At 42.1% G+C, this 20,837-nt stretch overlaps 1 protein-coding gene across 1 annotated transcript in view; it reads right to left on the reverse strand.

The window, feature by feature from the left end:
- AHCTF1 (AT-hook containing transcription factor 1) overlaps positions 1–16,379 on the reverse strand; it is an 80,640-nt gene extending 64,261 nt beyond the window's left edge. The window contains exons 1-3 of the mRNA XM_045010556.1: positions 16,262–16,379; positions 771–897; positions 33–286 (exon numbers count right to left, since the gene is read on the reverse strand). Of these exons, the coding sequence (XP_044866491.1) occupies positions 33–286; positions 771–891 (375 nt within the window). The 5' untranslated portion in view covers positions 892–897; positions 16,262–16,379. The remainder of the gene's footprint in view (positions 1–32; positions 287–770; positions 898–16,261) is intronic.
- Between the last annotated feature and the right edge of the window lie 4,458 nt (positions 16,380–20,837).

Consider the following 20,837-nt stretch of genomic DNA (forward strand, 5'->3'; position numbering starts at 1 on the left):
GAAGCTTTGTTTTTAGATTAAAAAGTACGTACCCTTCCTGGAAGAACAACTGCTTTAACCACTCTTGACACTCCAAGGTCATACAGACAGAGAACACTCCCTTCTGCTTCTTCCAATCCAACTAGTAGTCCAGTTCTTTTCTGCCAGGAAAATTCCTTCACCACAAGGACAGTGGGTGGGTGTTCATTTACTCCATTAAAACGATATGCAGACAGCCGTTCTCCCGTGATAGAGTTTACTACCTCAAGCTGAGGACCACAGGCCAAGCAAGCCAACCCATTTCTCCCTAGAGAGAAATAAGGGGAAAAGTTTATGTAAGAATGATAAACACAGAAGGATTCATTTGAAATTATATAAGATATTAGATGATGATGCGGGGATGAGTCCTCCCAAAATAATTTAGTTAGAAATGTACATAGCTTTAATTTATTACTATGTCTAAGTTTGAGACTGTGCACGCATGCACACACACAAAAGAGAATTAACATACACTTTTACTACAACATGAAATCTAGGAACAATGGGCTCTACATAGAGCTAGAACTGAGCAGGTTACTGAATTACAGGTAACAGCTTAAAAACAGCTGTGTTTTGGGAAAACTCTGCCTCCTGGCTTCATAAAGCTATTGGTAAACTCACCTGATGCATCTTAATGGAGCCAACACATTTCACAAGTAAAATGTATCACTACTGTGTGTATTTAGATAACCCACAGTCACAAGTAATTATTAATTCCAACACAATACCAAGTTTCAGAGGAAGATGATTACCTCCAGCAAACTTCCCACGAAGTACAGATTCTAGTGTTATCTCATCTTCTCCAAGTGCTTGAACAGTCACTTCTGGAAATTGCAGCAGACTGCTTGTTACCTGAGCTGTTAGGTCTCGCATACTTCACTGTAAAAACAGAACTACATTAAATAAGTCAGCACCTAACAAATCTGACATTTTATGAGAGTTTGTCAATCAATACAACACTCCAAATTATCCGTAGTTCTTTCCATCATATCCAATAGTATCAAAATATTTCTCCCTATAACTTCCTCCTAAATACCTATGTACAAGTATATTGTAGCAACTTAAATGGCCCACTTTGTAAATTCTGGCAACTAATTTAAACCACCATCTTTGGGTACAGATAGGAGAAACAGATTGACTTTCAAACCAATTTTCTTTTCCTGAAGAATTGGAATATTCATCTCATGATGAAAAAAAGATCAGAAAGATTTGTCTAAAGTTTTTTGTTTTTTTTTTAAAGTGAATTCCTCCTCTGTCCCCTCACTCACACTGATGACTACTTTTACGCTTACATCAGCTACTCAGTGCACGTTCCACTTTCTCAGCCACTCACTCTTGAACATTCAGGCAGGAATAATAAGGCCAATTGGTGACCCCACAGAGTAGTGTGCTGAATTTCTTGCTCTTTAGATGCCTGTAAGGTCATCAGTAACCTGAAGGGCAACAGTACTAATGCCAGGTAAGTAAATGAGGAAGAACTTAAGTCTACCCACTTACTCGTTAGTAAAATAGTAATCGCTAGTTAATACAATATTTTTTACAAGATCTTTCAATTCACCATTAAGCATTTGGATTTTTGGTTCCCTCGCCCTTAATTTTATAGTTTATTTTGGCAATGATTATTCCTCATGTTAGAGCACAAAAAATAAGGGCCTCCAACAGTCTGCCGAGTTCATGGACTTTGACAATTAGCTCATCAAGTCTTTCTGAAATTCCATTGTCTCTAGTGTAGATTTCAAGAGTTTTTCAGAAAGCAGATCACACAGACCCAACAATAGATTATCAACCAGGTCAACAGGTAAGATATTGTGCAGAGTTTTTTTTTTAATGACAAATCTGTGGTTCTATTATAAATCTATTCTTGGAGATACCTCCTTACCACTAAACTCATTTGAGGAAATAATGCAATAAATTTCAGAATGGATCTAATAGAAAAGAAACACAGTTGGATACAAACTGCTAGGATAACAAAATCTACAAAAAACACTCCTTCTCTGGGATCTTTCTAGTAAAGGGCTTGATGTTTTAGGACCACAACTTTCGAGGATCTCTTCCTTTTGACTCCTCTCAGTATTCTGACACTCCAGATAAAATATTTTTAATGTGGTACTTTGGGACTCAAATAATACTTCACGTTGCCAGGAAGACTTATCTTATCAAATTTCAGAGGATGGCTTTATCTTATTGCATAGGAAATTCATCAGTCTCAAGAAGAGCACATATAGTCACATGTACAGAGATAAGTGTCTCTATTTCCAGCAAGAAACTCTTTTTGGAGGCAAAACCTTTAATGTTTTGATACAAGAAGTCAGAGTTTGACTCCGCAGGAATAAAAACTGTGTTATCATGGGGACTTCAATCGGAGTGACATATGCTGGAGGTCTCATCCTGCCAGTACTAAAACATCCTCAGAATTTCTAAAAATTATCAATGACAGTTCCTTAACTGAAGAAGCATTGCATCCAACACAGGGGAATTCTGTATTAGACCTCACCTGACAGATAAAGAGGAATTGATATAGAATTAAAAACTATTCATAGCTCACAAGTGATTATGGCTTGATTACATTTATGTGCAAAGAGAATAAAATTCAAACCAGTAGTAAATAAATACACACACACACACACAGATGCATGGGCACTTTAAAAGGCCCAATTTCACAAAGCTAGAAACCATTTTGAATCAAATCAGTTAGGAGAAAAATGTGAATGTCAATGGGGAACTATTTAAGAACAGTTTACTAGATGCCCCAAACCCCACAATTCCATGATCAAGAAAGACTGCCATCCTGGTTAAAAAGCCAACCTAGCTTAGAGAGAAAGTGAAAGCAGATATAAAAAAATAAAAACACCACAAATGGAAGTTGATAGCAATGAATATAAATCAGAGGCTAGGAATTGAAGAAAACTTAAGCCAAAGGGGACAAATAAAAATCTACAGCCAGCAGAGTTAAGGACAATAAGAAGGAATTTTTAATTTGTATCAGGAACAAAAGGAATCCTAATAATGGTACAGCTCCATTACTAGATGGAAACAGTAGAGTTGTCAACAATAATGCAAAAAAGGCAAAAGTCTTCAATAAATATTTCTGTTCTGTATTTTGGAAAAAGTCAGATGTAGTTATATAACATAATAACGATAATATACCATCCCAACAGTAACTAAGCAGGATGTTTAGCAACAGCTGCTAAAAATGTCTAGCTTTAAATCAGCAGGTCCAGATAATTTGCATGCAAGAGTTTTAAAAGATCTGGCTCAGGTGCTCTCTGGACAATTAGTGTTGATTTTCAACAAATCTTGGAACATCGGAGAAGTTTCAGAGGACTGGAAGAAAGCTAATGTTGGGCCAATATTTAAAAAAGATAATTACAGGCCTGTCAGCCTGACACTGAACCACCTAGACAAAATGCTGAGATGTGACTCAATTAAAAAAATTAAATCAGAGTAATATAAGTAATGCCAATCAAGGTAGGTTTATGGGAAATAGATCCTGGCAAACTAACCTGACTTTTTGTGAGATTATGAGTTTGGGTGATAATGGTAATATTGTGGATGTAATATACTTAACACTTCTGATACTGCATTACATTTTGATTAGAGTAATACAAAATCAACACAGCACACATTACATGGAATAAAAACTAGCTAACTGATAGGTCTGAAAATGCAACTGTGAACAGGGAATCATCAAGTGTGCCCTAGTAGGGTCCCTCAGGTATCGGTTCTCAGCCCTATAGTATTGAACATTTTTATCAATGACCTGAAAGAAAACAACATCATTACAGATCAAGTTTACAAATGACACAAAGATTGGGGGAGTGGTAACAAAAAGAATAGGACAGACCACTGATATACAGCAATCTAGATCACTCAGTAAGCTGGATGTAAATAAACAATGTGTGTTTTAATATGGCCAAATGTAGAGTCATACTTCTAGAAATAAATAATGCAGGCTGTACTTACAGGTTGGGGGCTCTATCCTGAGAATCAGTGACTCTGAAAAGGGCTTGGGAGTCATGAGCTCTAAGTCTGATACTGTGGCCAAAAGGGCTAATGTGATCCTTGGAAGTATAACAGAGCAATAGTGAGTTAGAATTAGGGAGATTATATTACCTTTGTATTTGGTACTGGAGCAACCACTACCAGAATACACCTCTACCCCGATATAACACAGTCCTCGGGAGCCAAAAATCCCTACTGCGTTATAGGTGAAACCCCGTTATATCGGGGTAGCGACGGCAGGCCTCCAGCAGTGATTTAAAGAGCCCGGGTCTCCAGCTCTTTAAAGGGAGCCCCGGGCCCTTTAAAGCGCTGCCAGAGCCCCGGGGTTACCGCGCTATATGCGAACCCATGTTATATTGGGTCGCGTTATATCAGGGTAGAAGTGTACTATGTCTAGTTCTGGTATCCACAATACAAGAATGATGTTGATAAATTGGAGAGGGATCAGAGAACAGCCATGGAATTGATGAAAGGATTGAAAACATGCCTTATAGTGAAAGACTCCAAAAGTTGAATCTATTTACCTTTACTATGAGAAGGTTAAGGGGTTACTTGATCACAGTCTTTAAATACCTACATGAAGAACAGAAATTTGGTAATAGAGGGCTCTTCAATTTAGTAGACAAGGTATAACAAGATCCAATGGCTGGAAACTGAAGCTAGACAAATTCAGACTAGAATTTTTTTTTTTAAAAGCAGTGAGGGAAATTAATCATCTGAACTATTTAAGAAGTGCTGCGATGGATTCTCTATCATTGGAAAATTTTAAATCAAGAAAAGGCGTTCTAAAATATATATATGTTCTAGTTCAAACTAGAATTAATTCAGGGAAGTCCTATGGCACATATTAGAATACAGGAGATCAGACTAGATTATCACAATATTCTTTTCTGGCTGTATAATCTATGACTTGGAAGGAGGACGTCAAGGCAGGGTCAGTACCTGAATTTTCAGATTTATGAGATTAACAAGAGTAAATTGAGAGTATCATTCTTGAAATAAAGCACACACAAGTCTCCACAGAAATTTAAATTTAATGAAAGTACTCCTGTTGTTCTTGGGCCAGTTATGACCCATGTCCTTTTAAATATCCTTATATATTATGAAGTAGTTACAACTGGTCACTAAGGTTAATCTGAAAGAAACTGATTTGAACCACCAAAATGAACATAAACTACTGAGTAATTAGATTACTGTATTGGTGTAATCTTTGTCCTTCTGCTCCCTACTGCTTGTCAACTTCACTCCTCATGTCACATCTAAAGTTTAGATTGCAGACTTTTTCAGGCAGGGACCATGTCTTTTTTAATGTCTTCTGAGAAGAGTTTAGCATGCTCAGGCACTATAAAATAAATACTGGACAACGTTTTGTGGGATAACTTAAAGGCATTAATATCCTGGATGCTCAGATGACAGAACTATATACAGCCAGGTAGAAAAGAATGAGTGATAGTCTGGGTATATAAAAGAATAAAGAAAACCAGGCGTGCTAATTAAAAAGAATTATTATTTTTTTGCATAGGTGGATTAAAAAAGTTCTTGACAGTATAATGAAATTGAATTTTTTAAAAGGTTGTTACGAGATATTAAGACAGGCAGACCACATCTAGTTCAACATCCTACACTTGCTCAAAAGCTTGCCTTCGCATACAGCGCTACAGCTGAGCCGCTGTAATGCTTTAGTAAAGTTGCTCCTAGGCTGACAAGAGAGCTTCTCCCGTCAGTGTAGTCAATCCATCTCCTCAAGAAGAAGTAGCTATGTCAATAGGAGAAGCTCTTCTTGACATAGTGCAGTCTACACAAGGGAATTATCAGTATAACTACATCATTCAGGGGGTTGGATTTTTCACACACATGAGCGACGTATCACAGACCTATATCAGTTATACTGATATAGGTCGGTAGTGTACGCCAGGCCCAAGGATCCAGCCCAAGAGAGATAAACCCTGCCTACACTATGAACGGACCTGATGGTGGCAGTAATAGTCAGGAACAGGTGTGATGGAATAAGAATTTTTCATATTTTGGATGAATATTGTATGTGCCTCAATTTCCTTTATGTGCCGCATGGTTAACTGGGGGGGGGGGGAGGATGTTTATTCTTTGCAGAGATCCAGGTGTGACTGATGCCTGGCTGTCTGGACCTGGGGGCCATATCTTCTGGGACTCTCCATGGACAATTGCCCGGATTTTGGCACCTAGCAATTAATGACCACGAAGTGCTCCCGCTCTGCAGGAAACCAGCCAGGTTTGACCAGCTGGAGAACAAAGGGCTATTGAGGAGGGCCAGGTGACAATGTTTGCCCTGGAACAAGAACAAAAGGACTGAGGAGGGGTCCGGGGGGTTGTTAAGTGTGGGCTGTTGGATGGGAGAAGCAGCTTCTGGACTGGGACTCGGAAGGGATCAGAGAGCTCTGGGCTCTGAACTGACCCAGATGGACTATGCTGTTAACTTCTGTTTTCTGTCATAACCAAGGACTTTCCACGCTATGTTCCAGACATCTAATAAACCCTTCTGCTTTTACAGACGGTGGGAGGGATAGCTCAGTGGTTTGAGCATTGGCCTACTAAACCCAGGATTGCGAGCTCAATCCTTGAGGGGGACACTTAGGGATCTGGGGCAAAAAATTGGTCCTGCTAGTGAAGGCAGGGGGCTGGACTCGATGACCTTTCAAGGTCCCTTCCAGTTCTAGGAGATTGGTATATCTCCAATTTTTTTTTTTTTAAAACACAACACTGGCTGAGAGTCACTCCAGATTAAGGAAACTAGGAGTGCATTGCTCCCTTTGGGTGCATAAATCTCCCTTCGGGGTCCAATCCAGGTGGGAGATTCCACAGGGAGTTCATGGCGAGAGGAAGCGGAGCCAAAAGCGCCAAGATTTAGTCCCAGGAGGCAGTGAAGCCAAGGGACTTATCCCAGTGAGAGAGAGACATCCTAAGGGTAGTCATCACAGGGACTGTTCCAGTGCTCTCAAACAGCTCTGGACCTGTGGATCTGTGACCATAGGTCCTGCTGAAACTGGTACAGATAACCATTTAAATGTTAGGGCTGGTCTCCACTACGGGTAGATCAACATTGCTGCAATCAATGCAGCAGGGATCGATTTAGCAGGTCTAGTGGAGACGTGCTAAATCAATGGCAGAGCGTTCTCCGGCCGACCCCAGTACTCCAGCTCTCTAAGAAGAGTAAGGGAAGTCGACTGGAGAGCGTCTCCCGTTGACTCAGTGCCATGAAGACACAGAGGTAAGTCGACCTAAGCTACGTCTAATCCAGCTACGTTATTCACGCAGGTGTAGTATCATAACTTAGGTCGACTTACCCTCCTAGTGAAGACAAGCCCTGAGTATGAATGAAACAAAGCCTTTTTCAGAATCATACATCCTGGCAACTAAGTTGTTTTCAACATCAATTCAGGAGCACCTACTGTTCACAATTTGTCATTAACTGGTTGGTTCATTAGTGTAAATGCTATGGTGATCTAGATTTAACCAATAAAAGTTATGACTGTTACACAGGCATTTTTGTTAGTCTCCTGCTATTCACTCTGGTAGGCGGTGCAAACACACAACATCTCTGATATGCAGATTTAGAAGCCTAATTTTAGTCCCCCAGTTTGAGAACTTTGGCCACTATACTTGGCATTTACTCTGAACAAGTATAATCACAATGGTGGTAAGAGCGCCTGTGCATGATTTAGAACCTTATGTGTGGACACTGGTGTGTTAAGACATTACAGGGGCTTATAACTAAGGCTACGATTATGTCACAGAGGTCATGGAAGTCACGGAAACTGACTTCCAGAGACCTCTGTGACGTTTTCTGCCCCGAGGGCTGAAGCTGTCAGCAGGCAGCCCCACAGCTCTCAGCTGCTGCAGGCGACAGGCCCCCTTCAGCAGCCCAGCCACAGCGGGCCACAGGGGACCCCAGAGGCCGTCGGTGCTGGACCCTCCTCATTTTGTCAGGGGTATTTTAGTAAAATCACAGACCAGTCACGGGCTTCCGTTAATTATTGCCTGTGACCGATCAGGCTTAGATTTTGTCAGGGATATTTTTAGTAAAAATCACTGACCGGTAATGGGCTTCCGTTAATTATTGCTTATTGCCTGTGACCGGTCAGTGATTTTTACTAAAAATATCCCTGACAAAATCTAAGCCTTACTTATAACAGTGGTTGCAACCTAAATCTTGTAGTGCAAATAAAGCTCTTACATTATCAGTGCATGCTGGGAGAGAGATTAGAGACCATTGAGATGCCATTTATAATAACTACCTTGGAAGAAAGATGTAGGAGCAGGATTTTATATAGCACTATAAGAATTAATATATGATTTGATTTCATCCTGCTAGCCACCCTTTTTGAATAGCAAAAAGAAATAACCCTCTGGGACTATGAGATTCTGTTTTCCCATATGCATTACAAATTGGGCCCTCTAACTCTTTGTTTTAAGATTTAGTTAGTACAGGGGTCAGCAACCTTTCAGAAGTGATGTGCCGAGTCTTCAATTATTCACTCTAATTTAAAGTTTCGCGTGCCAGTAATACATTTTAACGTTTTAGAAGGTCTCTTTCGATAAGTCTATAATATATAACTAAACTATTGTTGAATGTAAAGTAAATAAGGTTTTTTAAATGTTTAAGAAGCTTCATAAAATTAAATTAAAATGCAGAGCCCCCCAGACCAGTGGCCTGGACCCGGCAGTGTGAGGTGCCACTGAAAATCAGTTTGCATGCCGCCTTCGGCACACGTGCCATAGGTTGCCTACCCCTGAGTTAGTAAGAGACAGGATTCTCTATTGTGTCTGTGTTAAGTAGAGTACAGAAACACTGAAGGCCTGGGTCTCAATGTAAATTGTCTTGGTTATTGATTGTAAAACTTAGCAAGGTTTAATTTGCAATGCTTTTCTGCTCGATATAAAATACTACTGTTTGTATTCTCAATCTGTTTGTGTAAATGAGGAATGTATGTATCAGGAAAAGATAAGGTGACTCTGGCTATAACAATGGCCTTCAAAAGGAAGAAGGAGTAAAGAGACTCAAAGGACATCAAAGAATCATCAACGCGCATCCATATTGAAGGGCAGATTGTCGAGCCTGAGGTGAAGGCTGGCACCCCTAAGGACAGTTGATTAAATCAGAACAAAGGACAGGATGACCCTCTTGAGGTGTATTGGAATGTTTACACCAATTAAGAAGTAACCCGTCACAAACTGATGCAGCAAAATCCATAGACTTCAACAAAGAAAAACACCTATCAAAACAGGGTGCTTGGCCATGGGACTTTGGGTTTGTCTTGCCACACTCCAGGAGCATCGGGTCGCAACCGATAGAACCCTGCTGCGACCAATCTGGCTGGCCGCTACATTGATCCAGACTCTGGACTGGTAACTATAAACATCAATGCAGGACTATGTGTGTGTGCGCGCGCGCATGTACGTGTGTGTGACTAAAAGGCATATGCTAACTGTTGTATTTTCACTAAATGCTGCGTATTTACCGTCCTCTATAAAGATTCTGTGTGCTTTGTATGAGCATAACACAGACACTGTGTGGGAACAGCCATACCATTAGAAGGAACACAACTGCTATTTACAATTAAGTTATGTACAAGCAGTAACCTAGCTTTAGAGGGCAGGGGGAAGGGATGCTGGGGGATGGACTGGGGGACCTGCCTTACTCCACACCACACAGACACCCTATTTGAAAGATGTTTAAAGAGGTCTGTGTCTCTATTGCCAGCATCAAAAAAGCAGCATATACCAAAGGCAAAAAATATAACAGATGCAGAGCCTGGTACCAAGAACAAGGCAACATTTTGAAAAGAATGCTGTGGATGGCAAGGACGCTGCTGCAGTCAGCCAGTCTGAAAATTCTGGCTCTATTGTTTCCTGTGCCAGCATAAAAGACACAGAATCACAACAGAGACCATTAGAGTTTCTAATGGGATAAGATAGTACTGGCAGTGAGTTATGAGTTTTGCAGGGGGTGGGGGGCTTGACATTTTTAAATGACAATGGGCTGAATCATTTTATTTGCTATAAAAACCCCATAAGGAAAAAGGCTTTTTAAAGTTTTAACATGCTTGTATTAATGGTTTTGCTTAGTTTAATTTTAACAATAAACCTAAAATGTTTTGAAGAATAATGTCTAGTAAGTCAGAAATACAACAGATACCTTTATTATAGAAAAAAGAAGACCAAATAACAGCAATTTGTTAAGACAAGTCATTGTTCAAACAAGACACCAAATGGAAATATTAGCTCAGTAATAAGTTGCCTATACTTTTAATACATCAGATAGATTTTTCTCTCTCCTACCAGGTGAAGAGGCAAAATTTCTCTTTAAGATACTTAAAGATAAAAAACGGTAATTGTTGATTTACATCAATCCCCTTTTCAATTAATTAAGGACTAAAATAAATTGTAAAGGCTTGTCTTAAAATCGATGGTTCACAAGCTATGGTCTGTGGAAAGCTGGCAAGTCACATGGTGCTAATTGCACCACCCATTCCCAGTCTAGGTTTTTCATTGCAAAAGAGCCTGGAGGCCTGTAAATGCATCTGGAAACGAGGAACCAGCCTACAGACCACTCCTACATTAGAAGAAAAAGAGAAATAGGAGTTGCCCAAAGATACTGAAGCTACTAGTGGGAGAAGAATGTGCAGAGGAGGAACGAGCCAGCCAGGGAGTACATCCAAGGGAGTAGTTGAAGCAAGCAGCCAAGCAACAGGAAAAAGGGGACCATGCAGCAGGGAAGTACAGGAGGAAAAAGACAGAACAGATGGGAGGGGAAGATACACATAAGTAGTAGACAGTGATTAACTTTTTTCAAAAAAGCCCATTCATCATGTAAGACATACAAATATATTAAATCCATTCCTATTTTTTCCATTAAGGCGATTGTTGTAGATTAGGAAGGGGAGGGGAAGGGGACAAGAGAATCTGCGATGTGGTGTACACACCATGAATCTGACCCTCCAATTTAAGTTAATCCACCCACATGCAAAGGTTAAAGGGTCACTGTTCAACATACGCTCATTTCCACTGGAAAATGTTGCTACCGCTTACTATAACATCTAAAGTTCTGAAATGAAAAATTCAAGAAAAATATGTTTACTTTTGGCATTTGACAGCTATACATGCAGTCAGTTTTACTGTTTTGTTGATTAGCTGCACTTCCTATCATGAACTGCTCTGGAAGAGTTTACTATTATGCTCTTCTGCCAATCCCGCTGGAAGGTGTTCACCAATGACAAGTAACAGCAAAGCTGAAGATGCAGTAATCAGATGAATTAATGTACAGAGAGGATGGAGAGGCGGTAGAGGGCCAGACCAGAGCCAGTTTAGTGTTGCTCTTAAGATCACCCAGATGAGCCTCCTAAAACATCAGTAGAGGAGCAGAACAACCCTTAAGATTGTTTTGTTTTTAAAAGGATTTTTTAAAATTCCAAAATGTACTGTTTTAAGTAGACAATTTCAAAAGAATCAATTTGGCAGTGTCCCTTTACATTTAAAACCACTGGTACATGAGTGATTTTGAAAGTACATATTAAAAAAAGAAAAGTGTAATGAAGTGCACAGAATATATAGGAAGGTATCTGAGTTCATCAAATGAAAGATTATCCTTATTAGTGAGATCCATTTCATCAAGAAACCAGATGAAGCACTAAAGACCAAGGACTATTTTTTGCGCCCATTTGGCAACTGCAAAAAGATCCTGATCAACAGGCTAGCTTCTCCTAAAATGGAAGAGTCACTAATTTAACAAGAGGCCAAAAATAAACGGTAAAAACATAAAAAGTTACCTGGAATTTTCCAGCAGGGGACAAAGTTAAGGGCTCTAAGAGTCAAATGGCCATCATCTGAGGGAACTCTGTTCAAGTGAATGCTTTTAATGACATTCCAAATATGGCTCTCTTTCTTTCCAAACATGGCACTTGTCTTTGCCATTACCTATTTGGAAATGCTAACAGCAGGCTCACAAGGAAATCCCTAAGCTTTGCAAAGACAGATTGAAAATCAAAATTAAAAAGGCTGTGGATTTTGGGGAGGTACTATATAGAGAGCAAAAACCCTCGGTTCTTCTCTAGGAGAGAGTTTATTCTGTGACACTGTGGCTTTGTCTATAGCAGAGACATTTAAAAGTAATTACCGCTGATTCCAACACCAGTTCAGCTGAACTGATGAGCATTGTGAAGAAGACAGGGCTCCAGTGGTTGGCCCCACTTTTAACACAGTGGTGATACATATAATTGCCAGAAGCTACCAGAGCCTTGTCTACGCTAGGGCTTCCTCCAGCATAGAAGGAAATTTTGTAAGTTTTGCCAGCATAGATATGGCCTAACCGTAATTGTGAGGAACATGGATCTGTAATTATTTATGAATTCTGCATATTGACCTGGTTATTGGGACATTAATGTATGAGTATACTGAGTAAATCAGCAGGGCTGCTGGGAAACAAGCGGAAAGCAAAAGAATGGCTCAGGTTAAGACACCTCCAGCAAATACTTGAGGGTTGTTATAGTACAAAGGGAAAGTCACTGCCTCTCTGACTCCACCACCCGCTGAACTCACCAAACTAGTATGGACAAGCAGGGCCAACAACTAGCAACCGATCAGATCAAAAAACTGGCTGGATAAAAATGACTCTCTCTAGGGGGAAGCAGTTGTTGGGGAGCTGTTCAGATTGAGACAGGAACACTCTGAAGTATGTGAAGTTAGAACTGCCTGGCCCACCATTACAGGGGACTTTAGGTGCATGTAGACTGTTAAAAATCCCTTTTCTCTTATGATTTGTTCCTACCATTAAGATTCAACAGTACTTTGGTTTAAGTAGGCTGTCTGGTCACTACACTCATCCTGGTTTCAGGCTCCCAAAAGGAAGAACCAGAAATGCTCAAACCCAGTTGGACCTTCTGGGTACACATGGTCTATACACAGTGTACTGTAGCCCCAGGCCAAGTGGGAAAACTGCAGAATTCCAACCCAGGAGAGGTAAATACACCCCTACCTCAATATAACACCAGCCGATATAACACTGTAAAGCAGTGCTCGGGGAGGGGGGAGTAGGGCGCTGCTGTGCACTCCGGTGGATTAAAGCAAGTTCAATATAACACGGTTTCACCTATAACGCAGTAAGATTTTTTTTGGCTCCCAAGGACAGCGTTATATCGAGGTAGAGGTGTACATGAAAACTGATACTCAAGGGAGGGCACTCAGATACATCAGAGACAGGGCCAGCTCCAGGCACCAGCCCAGCAAGCAGGACCCGCCGCCGAATTGCCCAAGACTGAAGCGGCAGCAGTAGAGCTGATCGCGGTTTCCCCCCCCACCGGCTTGGGGCGGCAAAATCCCTGGAGCCAGCCCTGATCAGAGAGTAGGTAGAGGTACAGCTAGCCCTGTAAGCATGACAGTAGTATGTTCCTGGCTACTAAAAATCAGGCAGCCAGCAGGGGAGTTTGAAGTGCTACATGAATAAGCCAAACCTTTAACTTCCAGCTCTCTCCTGTTCCAAAGCATTAACTTTGGCAGCTCACGCTTCAACCATTTTTCCCTTATACTACATACTTCAGTTCTAGGAATATCATTGGCTATTTTGGAGAAAGTCAACATGCCATGGACCTAGCAAAGCCAGAGTTCTGGAAAAAAGATGCCATCAGTTTCAACTGAAAGGAGTACTCATAAGACTGGTTCACAGAAAAGTAGTCCTATTTGCCAACTGCAGAGCAAATCAAAGAAGGGCTCAGATGACTTTGTAAGGGGAATCCTCACTCTGCTCTTTTGCAAGGAGGACTGAATAGAGGTAGGGGAGAAAAGACATCATCCAAGATACTATCCTTCAGTTACCCAAAGTCTCAACATTACAGCAACTCTCACACTGGATGAGAAAGGTTGAACATTACTTTTTCTGGAGCCAGTCAACATTTCAATCAGCCACACAAGAAATTTGTTAAAACAATTTGAGGCATTGCAACTCCCAGCTGACTCTGATCCAGGGAGATGGGGACCTAATACTTTATACTTAGGGAGGCAACAGTTATTACACAACAAGCACGGGGGAGGGGTTAAGATGATCTGGTTTACTGACTAGCAGTAAAAAGTATGTGTAAAAGTCTAGTACGTAGTGGGGGGAAATGGGAAGAGTCTGCAGAAAGGGAAATGAGAGAAGATAGCGAGTTCACTTTGGAAAACACCATCCTCCACAGTTTATATTAGGTAAAGGAAACTGTTACAAAACTATTTTTCTTTTTAAACCCAGAAGTATTTGATGAATCCTGGAAGAATGTTAGGAAGAGAGGGAACTTTAAGCACAATGGTGCTCATGTTCAATGAGCCGGCAATTCTGTCACATCTTCCCATAAAAGGAATAAATAAGTTTGTGATTTATTGGTGGTAGCAGTTGGTAAGCTCATCCCTACCTGTATTCAGAAACAAGCCCCCCTGCGCAGGATCCATGAAGTTTTGAATGAGAACTTTGATATTTAACCTAGAAACTAACCATCACAGTAATAAAGCCACTGGCAAGAGAGAGCTTGTCTGTGGCAAAATACAAGAATCAAGCCTATTTCACTATTGCTGTTACCCATTGCTTACTGAGAGGCAGGGGTGATGAGCCATGATTTTTGTAGTTTCATTCTGCTGCCTCAGGAATTCTATGTGCAGCAGCAGGAGTGAAAGCCCACTGAGCTTCTGCATTAGCTGCAGCCAATAAACTCAATCTCCCACCTAAGCATTAGAGTTATTAGTCTTGGCACACAAAGTTTGATGCAAGGTTTAAGTAATTTTCAAACATATGTTCAGAAACAGTACTGCACCAAAAAAGTGTATGGCAATAACCATCCTATAGTGTAGGCTTATTTTTTGTGGTGCAGGGGAGCCACAAAAAGTTTACATCAGGTTTTTGTCTACATCACACAATGAATCTTAAACTATTACAGTAAGTGGTTATAAAACACTGTTCCTTCAGCAGAACCATACTTGACAGTCATTTTTAACAAGACTATACCTATTACAGTTCTACACCCAGCATACTAAAGATTAACTGAATAAGATTCTGGTCAGTTTCAACCCTGATACTCAGTATGGAAGTGATTAACCTAAACTTCACTGTATGGCAGTACAAAAATGATTCCAGGAAAAACAAAAGCAAATAGAAATAATGCAGGAAAAGAGGAGGGATGTATCCCCAGCCACACCAGGAGGCAGGAAGCTGTAATGCTGCCCACATGCAACAACAACTATTAGGCAAGACTGATAGGGAATCTAGTCTTGTCTAGTCTAAGAGCATACCCCTAAAAGCATATCCCATTCCTGCCCTATCAGGCAACCAGCCTTAACTGAATTCTGATTCTAGCCCCTGCTGCAGAGCCCCATTTTTACACCACCTTCTGGCTGTCGATGTTAGGAAAATTATCAGACAACAAAGGTTGAAAATATTTGTTCCCACTGATGGACGTTTTGAGCTTATCGTGGTATATCTAAGGTTTATGAAAACCAGAAATGAAATTCTGAACTGTTTACCATCATTATAATCAGCAACTTTGTGCCCTACCAACTGATACATACAGTACTTTAAAAAAAAAAACACGCACCCAGCAGCAGATCTAAATAGAAAGTTGCACCGACTCTGTAGCCACATGGCTACAAAAGTCAAACATGCACGGGAGCCTCACAAAAACGCCCTACATTTTGGTAAACTATCAAAAACGGACCCGCTTTTACGTGCAAACCTTCCCATCCCCCCTCCCTAACACCTAGGGTGTCTCCTGTGCAAATGCCCCGCTAGGAACTGTCTGACGGGGGAGGGGGACGGGCTAGGGACGAGGCAGTATCATTGCCAGGGAGCAGCACAGCTCGTTTGGCCGCCCGGGCTGCTGCGATTCGCACACACCCACCAGCGCCTCCATGTGCTCTGCCCGGGCCTAAGCGCCGGCGGGGCGGCAGCCAGCGACCCCCCCCTCCCGCCTCACCCGGGGTTGGGCTGCACGGGGAACAGGCTGCGCCCCCTCGCTCGGGCACCAGGCACCGCCATGTGCGGCGGCGGCGGCTGCGCGGCCCGGGGTCACTTACATAAGGAGCCGGCTCCCCCGCCCCCTCGCCTGCCGGGCCCGCAGCGGCTGCGCCGGGCCGCTCCCTGCCCCCTGAGCCCTGACCCCCCCCCCCCAGGGCGCCCCCCCGCCGTGCCCGGGCGGGGAGCCGGAGCCGGCCTAGCCGGGCGGGCTGCAGCGGAACCTCCCGCCGGTACCTGCTGGGGCGGGTGTCGCCGCCGTCCGCCTCCTGCCCAGCGCGCCTCCGCTCCCGCGTGCCGGTCACGGCGACGGCATCGCCCCACAGCGGTTAAGGCGGGCGCCTGCCTCTCCCGGGCCTGCCCGGCTCCGCCGCACTCAGTGTCTGCGCAGCAACCCGGCCCCCCCCCCACGCACACCCGCTCACCACCGGGAAGGGAAGGTGGGGTGGGGGGGCAGATCTCGCGAGAGCTGCCGCCGCCACCGCGGGAATTTTCAAATTCGCAACCTTTCCCTAGGCTCAAGCGGCCGGGGGGGAGCAGAACGCAACGGGCGCAGAACTACAAATACCAGCATGCACCGCTCCATCCGCTGCATTGCGGGCTCCTGTAGTTCACGGAGCATTGCAAGCCGGGAACTGTGGTCTCTTTAGGACTACAAAGTGCAACATTGCTCATCGTTCAGGCCGGAGGGGCTGTTCTTTGGCCACCCCTGAAGAGCTTTTGAGAATTTCTTCTTTCCTTTTCTCTTCACTCCTAGAGTCTCACTCACTAGCGCAAGGATTCAGTGCCTGGGCTAGGAACGCATCAGGGATGGCTTCTTTGTTTAGAAAAGCCTTTTCCAGAAACCTCTGATAGACAGCCACTGTTGGACTCGGTTTTTCTTTCCCATGCTTTGATGTTAACTTCCCGAACTCAGCTTGACCATGTTTGAAGTAGACAGAGAGCACATACACCGCCAATGTCTGCATAATTTAAACTTTAAATCAAATAAATGCATAGCCCTTATGGTGGTCATGGTATCATTTAAATTGTGAAAGGCAGTTTCATGACGTTGCTGCTTAAGAGGACACAAGCAACAGCAGAGGCAGGCACAGAAGATCCTCCTAAAAAAAAATAAAAGGAGGGATTGTGTAGCAAAGATCCTCCTTCCATTGCAGCCTTCAGGAGATTAGTAACTGAGCTAGAAAGAAGAATGTCACCCCCTTGCAGTTCCTTTCTTCCAGTATCTGAACAGGCAGGGTGCTTCAAATGTACTAGGAACCTACTAGCCAGAGGGTGACAAAAGGATGGAGTACCCTAGCAGGATCCAGACTGAGCAATCCAGAAAGAATCTTAGCACCCTCCCTCTTCTCAACAGCTGGGAATATGGACTGGGCATAGGTGCCTCACCTCAAGCTTTTGTTCTGAAACTCAAGCTTTTAGGTAATTTCCTATCCCTATTTCAGAATGGTGATACTGTGGCTGGCATGAAAGAGAAAAAGAGACAGTAGGGTCTTATTCCACCAGCCCCAATCTGACAGTGCTTACTATCATGCAGAATCCTTTAAAGAAAATGATATATTATTTTCCTGATTTAAAAAAAATATTTCAGCATGTTAATTCTTTTTCAAATGGCAAAGTGGTGCAGGTGGTGATGTCACTCGAGCAAAGCCTCTTTAATTTCCTATTGTAGAAAGGTATAGTCATAGACAGATTTTATGGGAAGAAGGGACCATTATGATTTTCTGGTCTGACACATGTAAGACAGGCTAGGAAATTTCACTCAGTAATTCCTGCATTAAGTCCATAACTTCTCATTGAGCTACAGCAAATCCTTTAGAAAGACTCCACTTCTGATTTAAATAGTTCAAGAGATGGAGAATCCAATCTATCCCATTTTGGATTAAATTTGCTGGCCTTTCCTCCCCAGCAAAGCATCATTATTTTTATAGCTGTTTAAGTCCTAGATGTGTTAAACTGAAATTTATAATTGAAAAAAATGTTTAAACACAAAATAGTCCCCAAAGCTAAATATTAAGAATCCCCCATCTGGGTGTGTACACCAAATCCAGGTTCTTTTTAGATCTGATGTGTCAGAAGAAGCAAACACCTCCCTGTCAGCACTGTAATACAGGCGAGATTTACCATTCAAGGGGATCCTATCATCTCAACAGGGCATTGCCTGTGGAGCTTGCCCCCAGTCATCTTCCTTGTCATCTTCTATCTAGCAGAAGTTTGGTATATTTTGCAAGTGCTGATTTAATGTTTTAATAACTTACAATTAATCTATGTATTTGAGGTAAGGACAGGAGGTTAGAACTTTAGATTTTTGCACTTTAATGTTGTCAGAAATAGTTTTACAGACCTAACTACAAGTTTCCTAACAACAACCAAAAATAGTTGAATACGATTTGTCAGTTATAGGTAGCTTTCAAATCTAGGCTCTACAGAATATTTAGATCTCTGGTGGTTTTGGTCAATGTCAGCCAACAATTAGTTTCTTTTGGAGTCATAACAGACTGTTCTTTTTGAGACCTGTTTTCTTGGAGTGAGAAGAGCTCCTTGAGTGTGCTAGGTTGTGGTGGTTCTATTTTTAATATGGTAGAAAAATTCGTATTATACTCTCTCCAGCTGCCTTTTCCCTCCTTTATGTCATTGAAGCTACATCTAAATGGAGAACTTTTTGCAATTCTCCCAACAGATGCTGCACCTATACTAGGCCAAAAGTGGAAGAATTGACAAAAATTCTCAATCTAAACAAGACTTCATTGTGAACATGTCCACATTTGGAGGGTCAAATTTACTGCTGTTCAAATCCTTCTAATCAGGCAGAGGAGGGAAATGAAATGGGGTTTTTCACATCCTAAGTGAGATGAGCCTAACTGCTAGGCTAAAGATTATAAAAGAGGCGACCGTCTTCTCCTCCTTTCCCCCAGTCATTTTGTGTGGAGTTCGGCATGTTCTGAACATATCTACAAGAGTGGGTTCTGCAGGCAACAAAGTTTTTGTATCTGTGATTTATCCAAGCATTCTGGATGAAAAGGTTGTGCAGTTTGAACCCTCATTTGAATATTAAATATTTAGCATTTATAGAGCCTTTTTTATGTATAGATCACACAGAGCTATACACAGCTGGTATCAGAATGCAGGTCTTCTGATTTTCAGCCCTGTGCTCTATCCCTGGACCACCTCCACATTGCATTTAATTTATGTTTATTTCGGATGAGAAAGCATGCCAAAAGTGGAGCTGACACGTAAGAATCTATATTGATATGTAATCTAGTTATTAAGAGAGACTGTATAACTAAGACCTTGTCTACACTGCCACTTTACAGCACTGCAACTTTCTCGCTCAGGGTGTGAAAAAACAACCCCCTGAGCGCTGTAAGTTTCAGCGATGTAAAGTGGCAGTGTAGACAGTACACCAGCGCTAGTAGCTACTGCCCCAGGGCTGGTAGCTACTCCCCCTCATGGGGGTGGATTTTTTGAGCACAGCTCCCAGCGCTGGTGCACTGTCTACACTGCCATTTTACATTGCTGAAACTTGCAGCGCTCGGAGGGGTGTTTTTTTCACACCCCTAAGTGAGAAAGTTGCAGCGCTGTAAAAGTGGCAGTGTAGACAAGGCCTTATATTGGGGTTATAAGACTTTCCTGTGTGCATGTATTGATCTAACTTAATAAAGGGATGGGGGAAGAGCATATCATGGCTTTCCAGATAAGGACACGCGGGTGCACATTAGAAAGAAAATAGCCATGGTGACAGCTTCTAAGATCCTGGTTCCTGTAGGCAGCCTTATTTTGCAATGCTGGGACCTATCAGATCCAGAGAATGGTAAGCATGGGAAAAAACAAAGCTGGTTTACTAGTTTTAAGCTCTGTTTTCTCTTAAATGCTTCTGTTATAGCTAAATACTTTGCCTTAAAGGAAGCTGTTTGGTCACAAATTACCACAGTTACTGCCTATGTAGGGAGTATCACTGCAGGATCTGAACATAAATCAGATCTGCTAAGCTGATCACAGTTGATATACAGAGAACTTCCACCCAGCCCCCAGTCTGAGAGGTAATGGAAACATGCATTTATCCCAAAGAAAGAGAGAACTGCCTATGACCAAGAGGTGGTGCACTTGAAGAGACCAGGAGGGATGAGATGTACAGTTATCCCAGAAGTACTTTGAGTTTATTAATGAAGCTAGGGTGACCAGATGTCCCAATTTCATAGGGACAGTCCTGATTTTTGAGTCATTTTCTTATATAGGCTCCTATTACCCCCCACCCCCTGTCCTGATTTTTCACACTTGCTGTCTGGTCATCCTAAATAAAACCCAATAGAACAGTAATACTAAGTAAGAAGGTGTTACCAACTGGCCTCTCCATCCCTCCCCCAATAGTCCCTCCTGAAGTTGCTATATAATGCTGCAGAGCAAAGACATTTCTATATTTTTTTCTAAAAAGAAGGTAGGAAATAAAATAACTAAGGTGGCACAACAGTAAGATTGCATTATTAAGCATTCAAAAAAAAATCACAAAATACCACAGATAAGGCTGAAAGTGCAACTTTAACCTTACTCCTTGAGCACATGCTAACGATACATTATTTAATTAGATGATCACACACTACTTCTCAACTATTAACAAATGCATATGTAGGTACTGAAACTAGGGGTGCAGGGAGTGCTGTTGCACCCCCTGGCTTGAAGTGGTTTTCATTATATACAGGGTTTAGTTTGGTTCAGTGGCTCTCAGCACCCTCACTATACAAATTGTTCCAGCACCCTGAATACATATTTCTAAATAATAACTATGTAGCCCAGAGGTGGGCAAACTACCACCCGT

This window comes from Mauremys mutica, chromosome 3 (assembly GCF_020497125.1).
Source record: "Mauremys mutica isolate MM-2020 ecotype Southern chromosome 3, ASM2049712v1, whole genome shotgun sequence".
Taxonomy (NCBI): Eukaryota; Metazoa; Chordata; order Testudines; family Geoemydidae; genus Mauremys; species Mauremys mutica.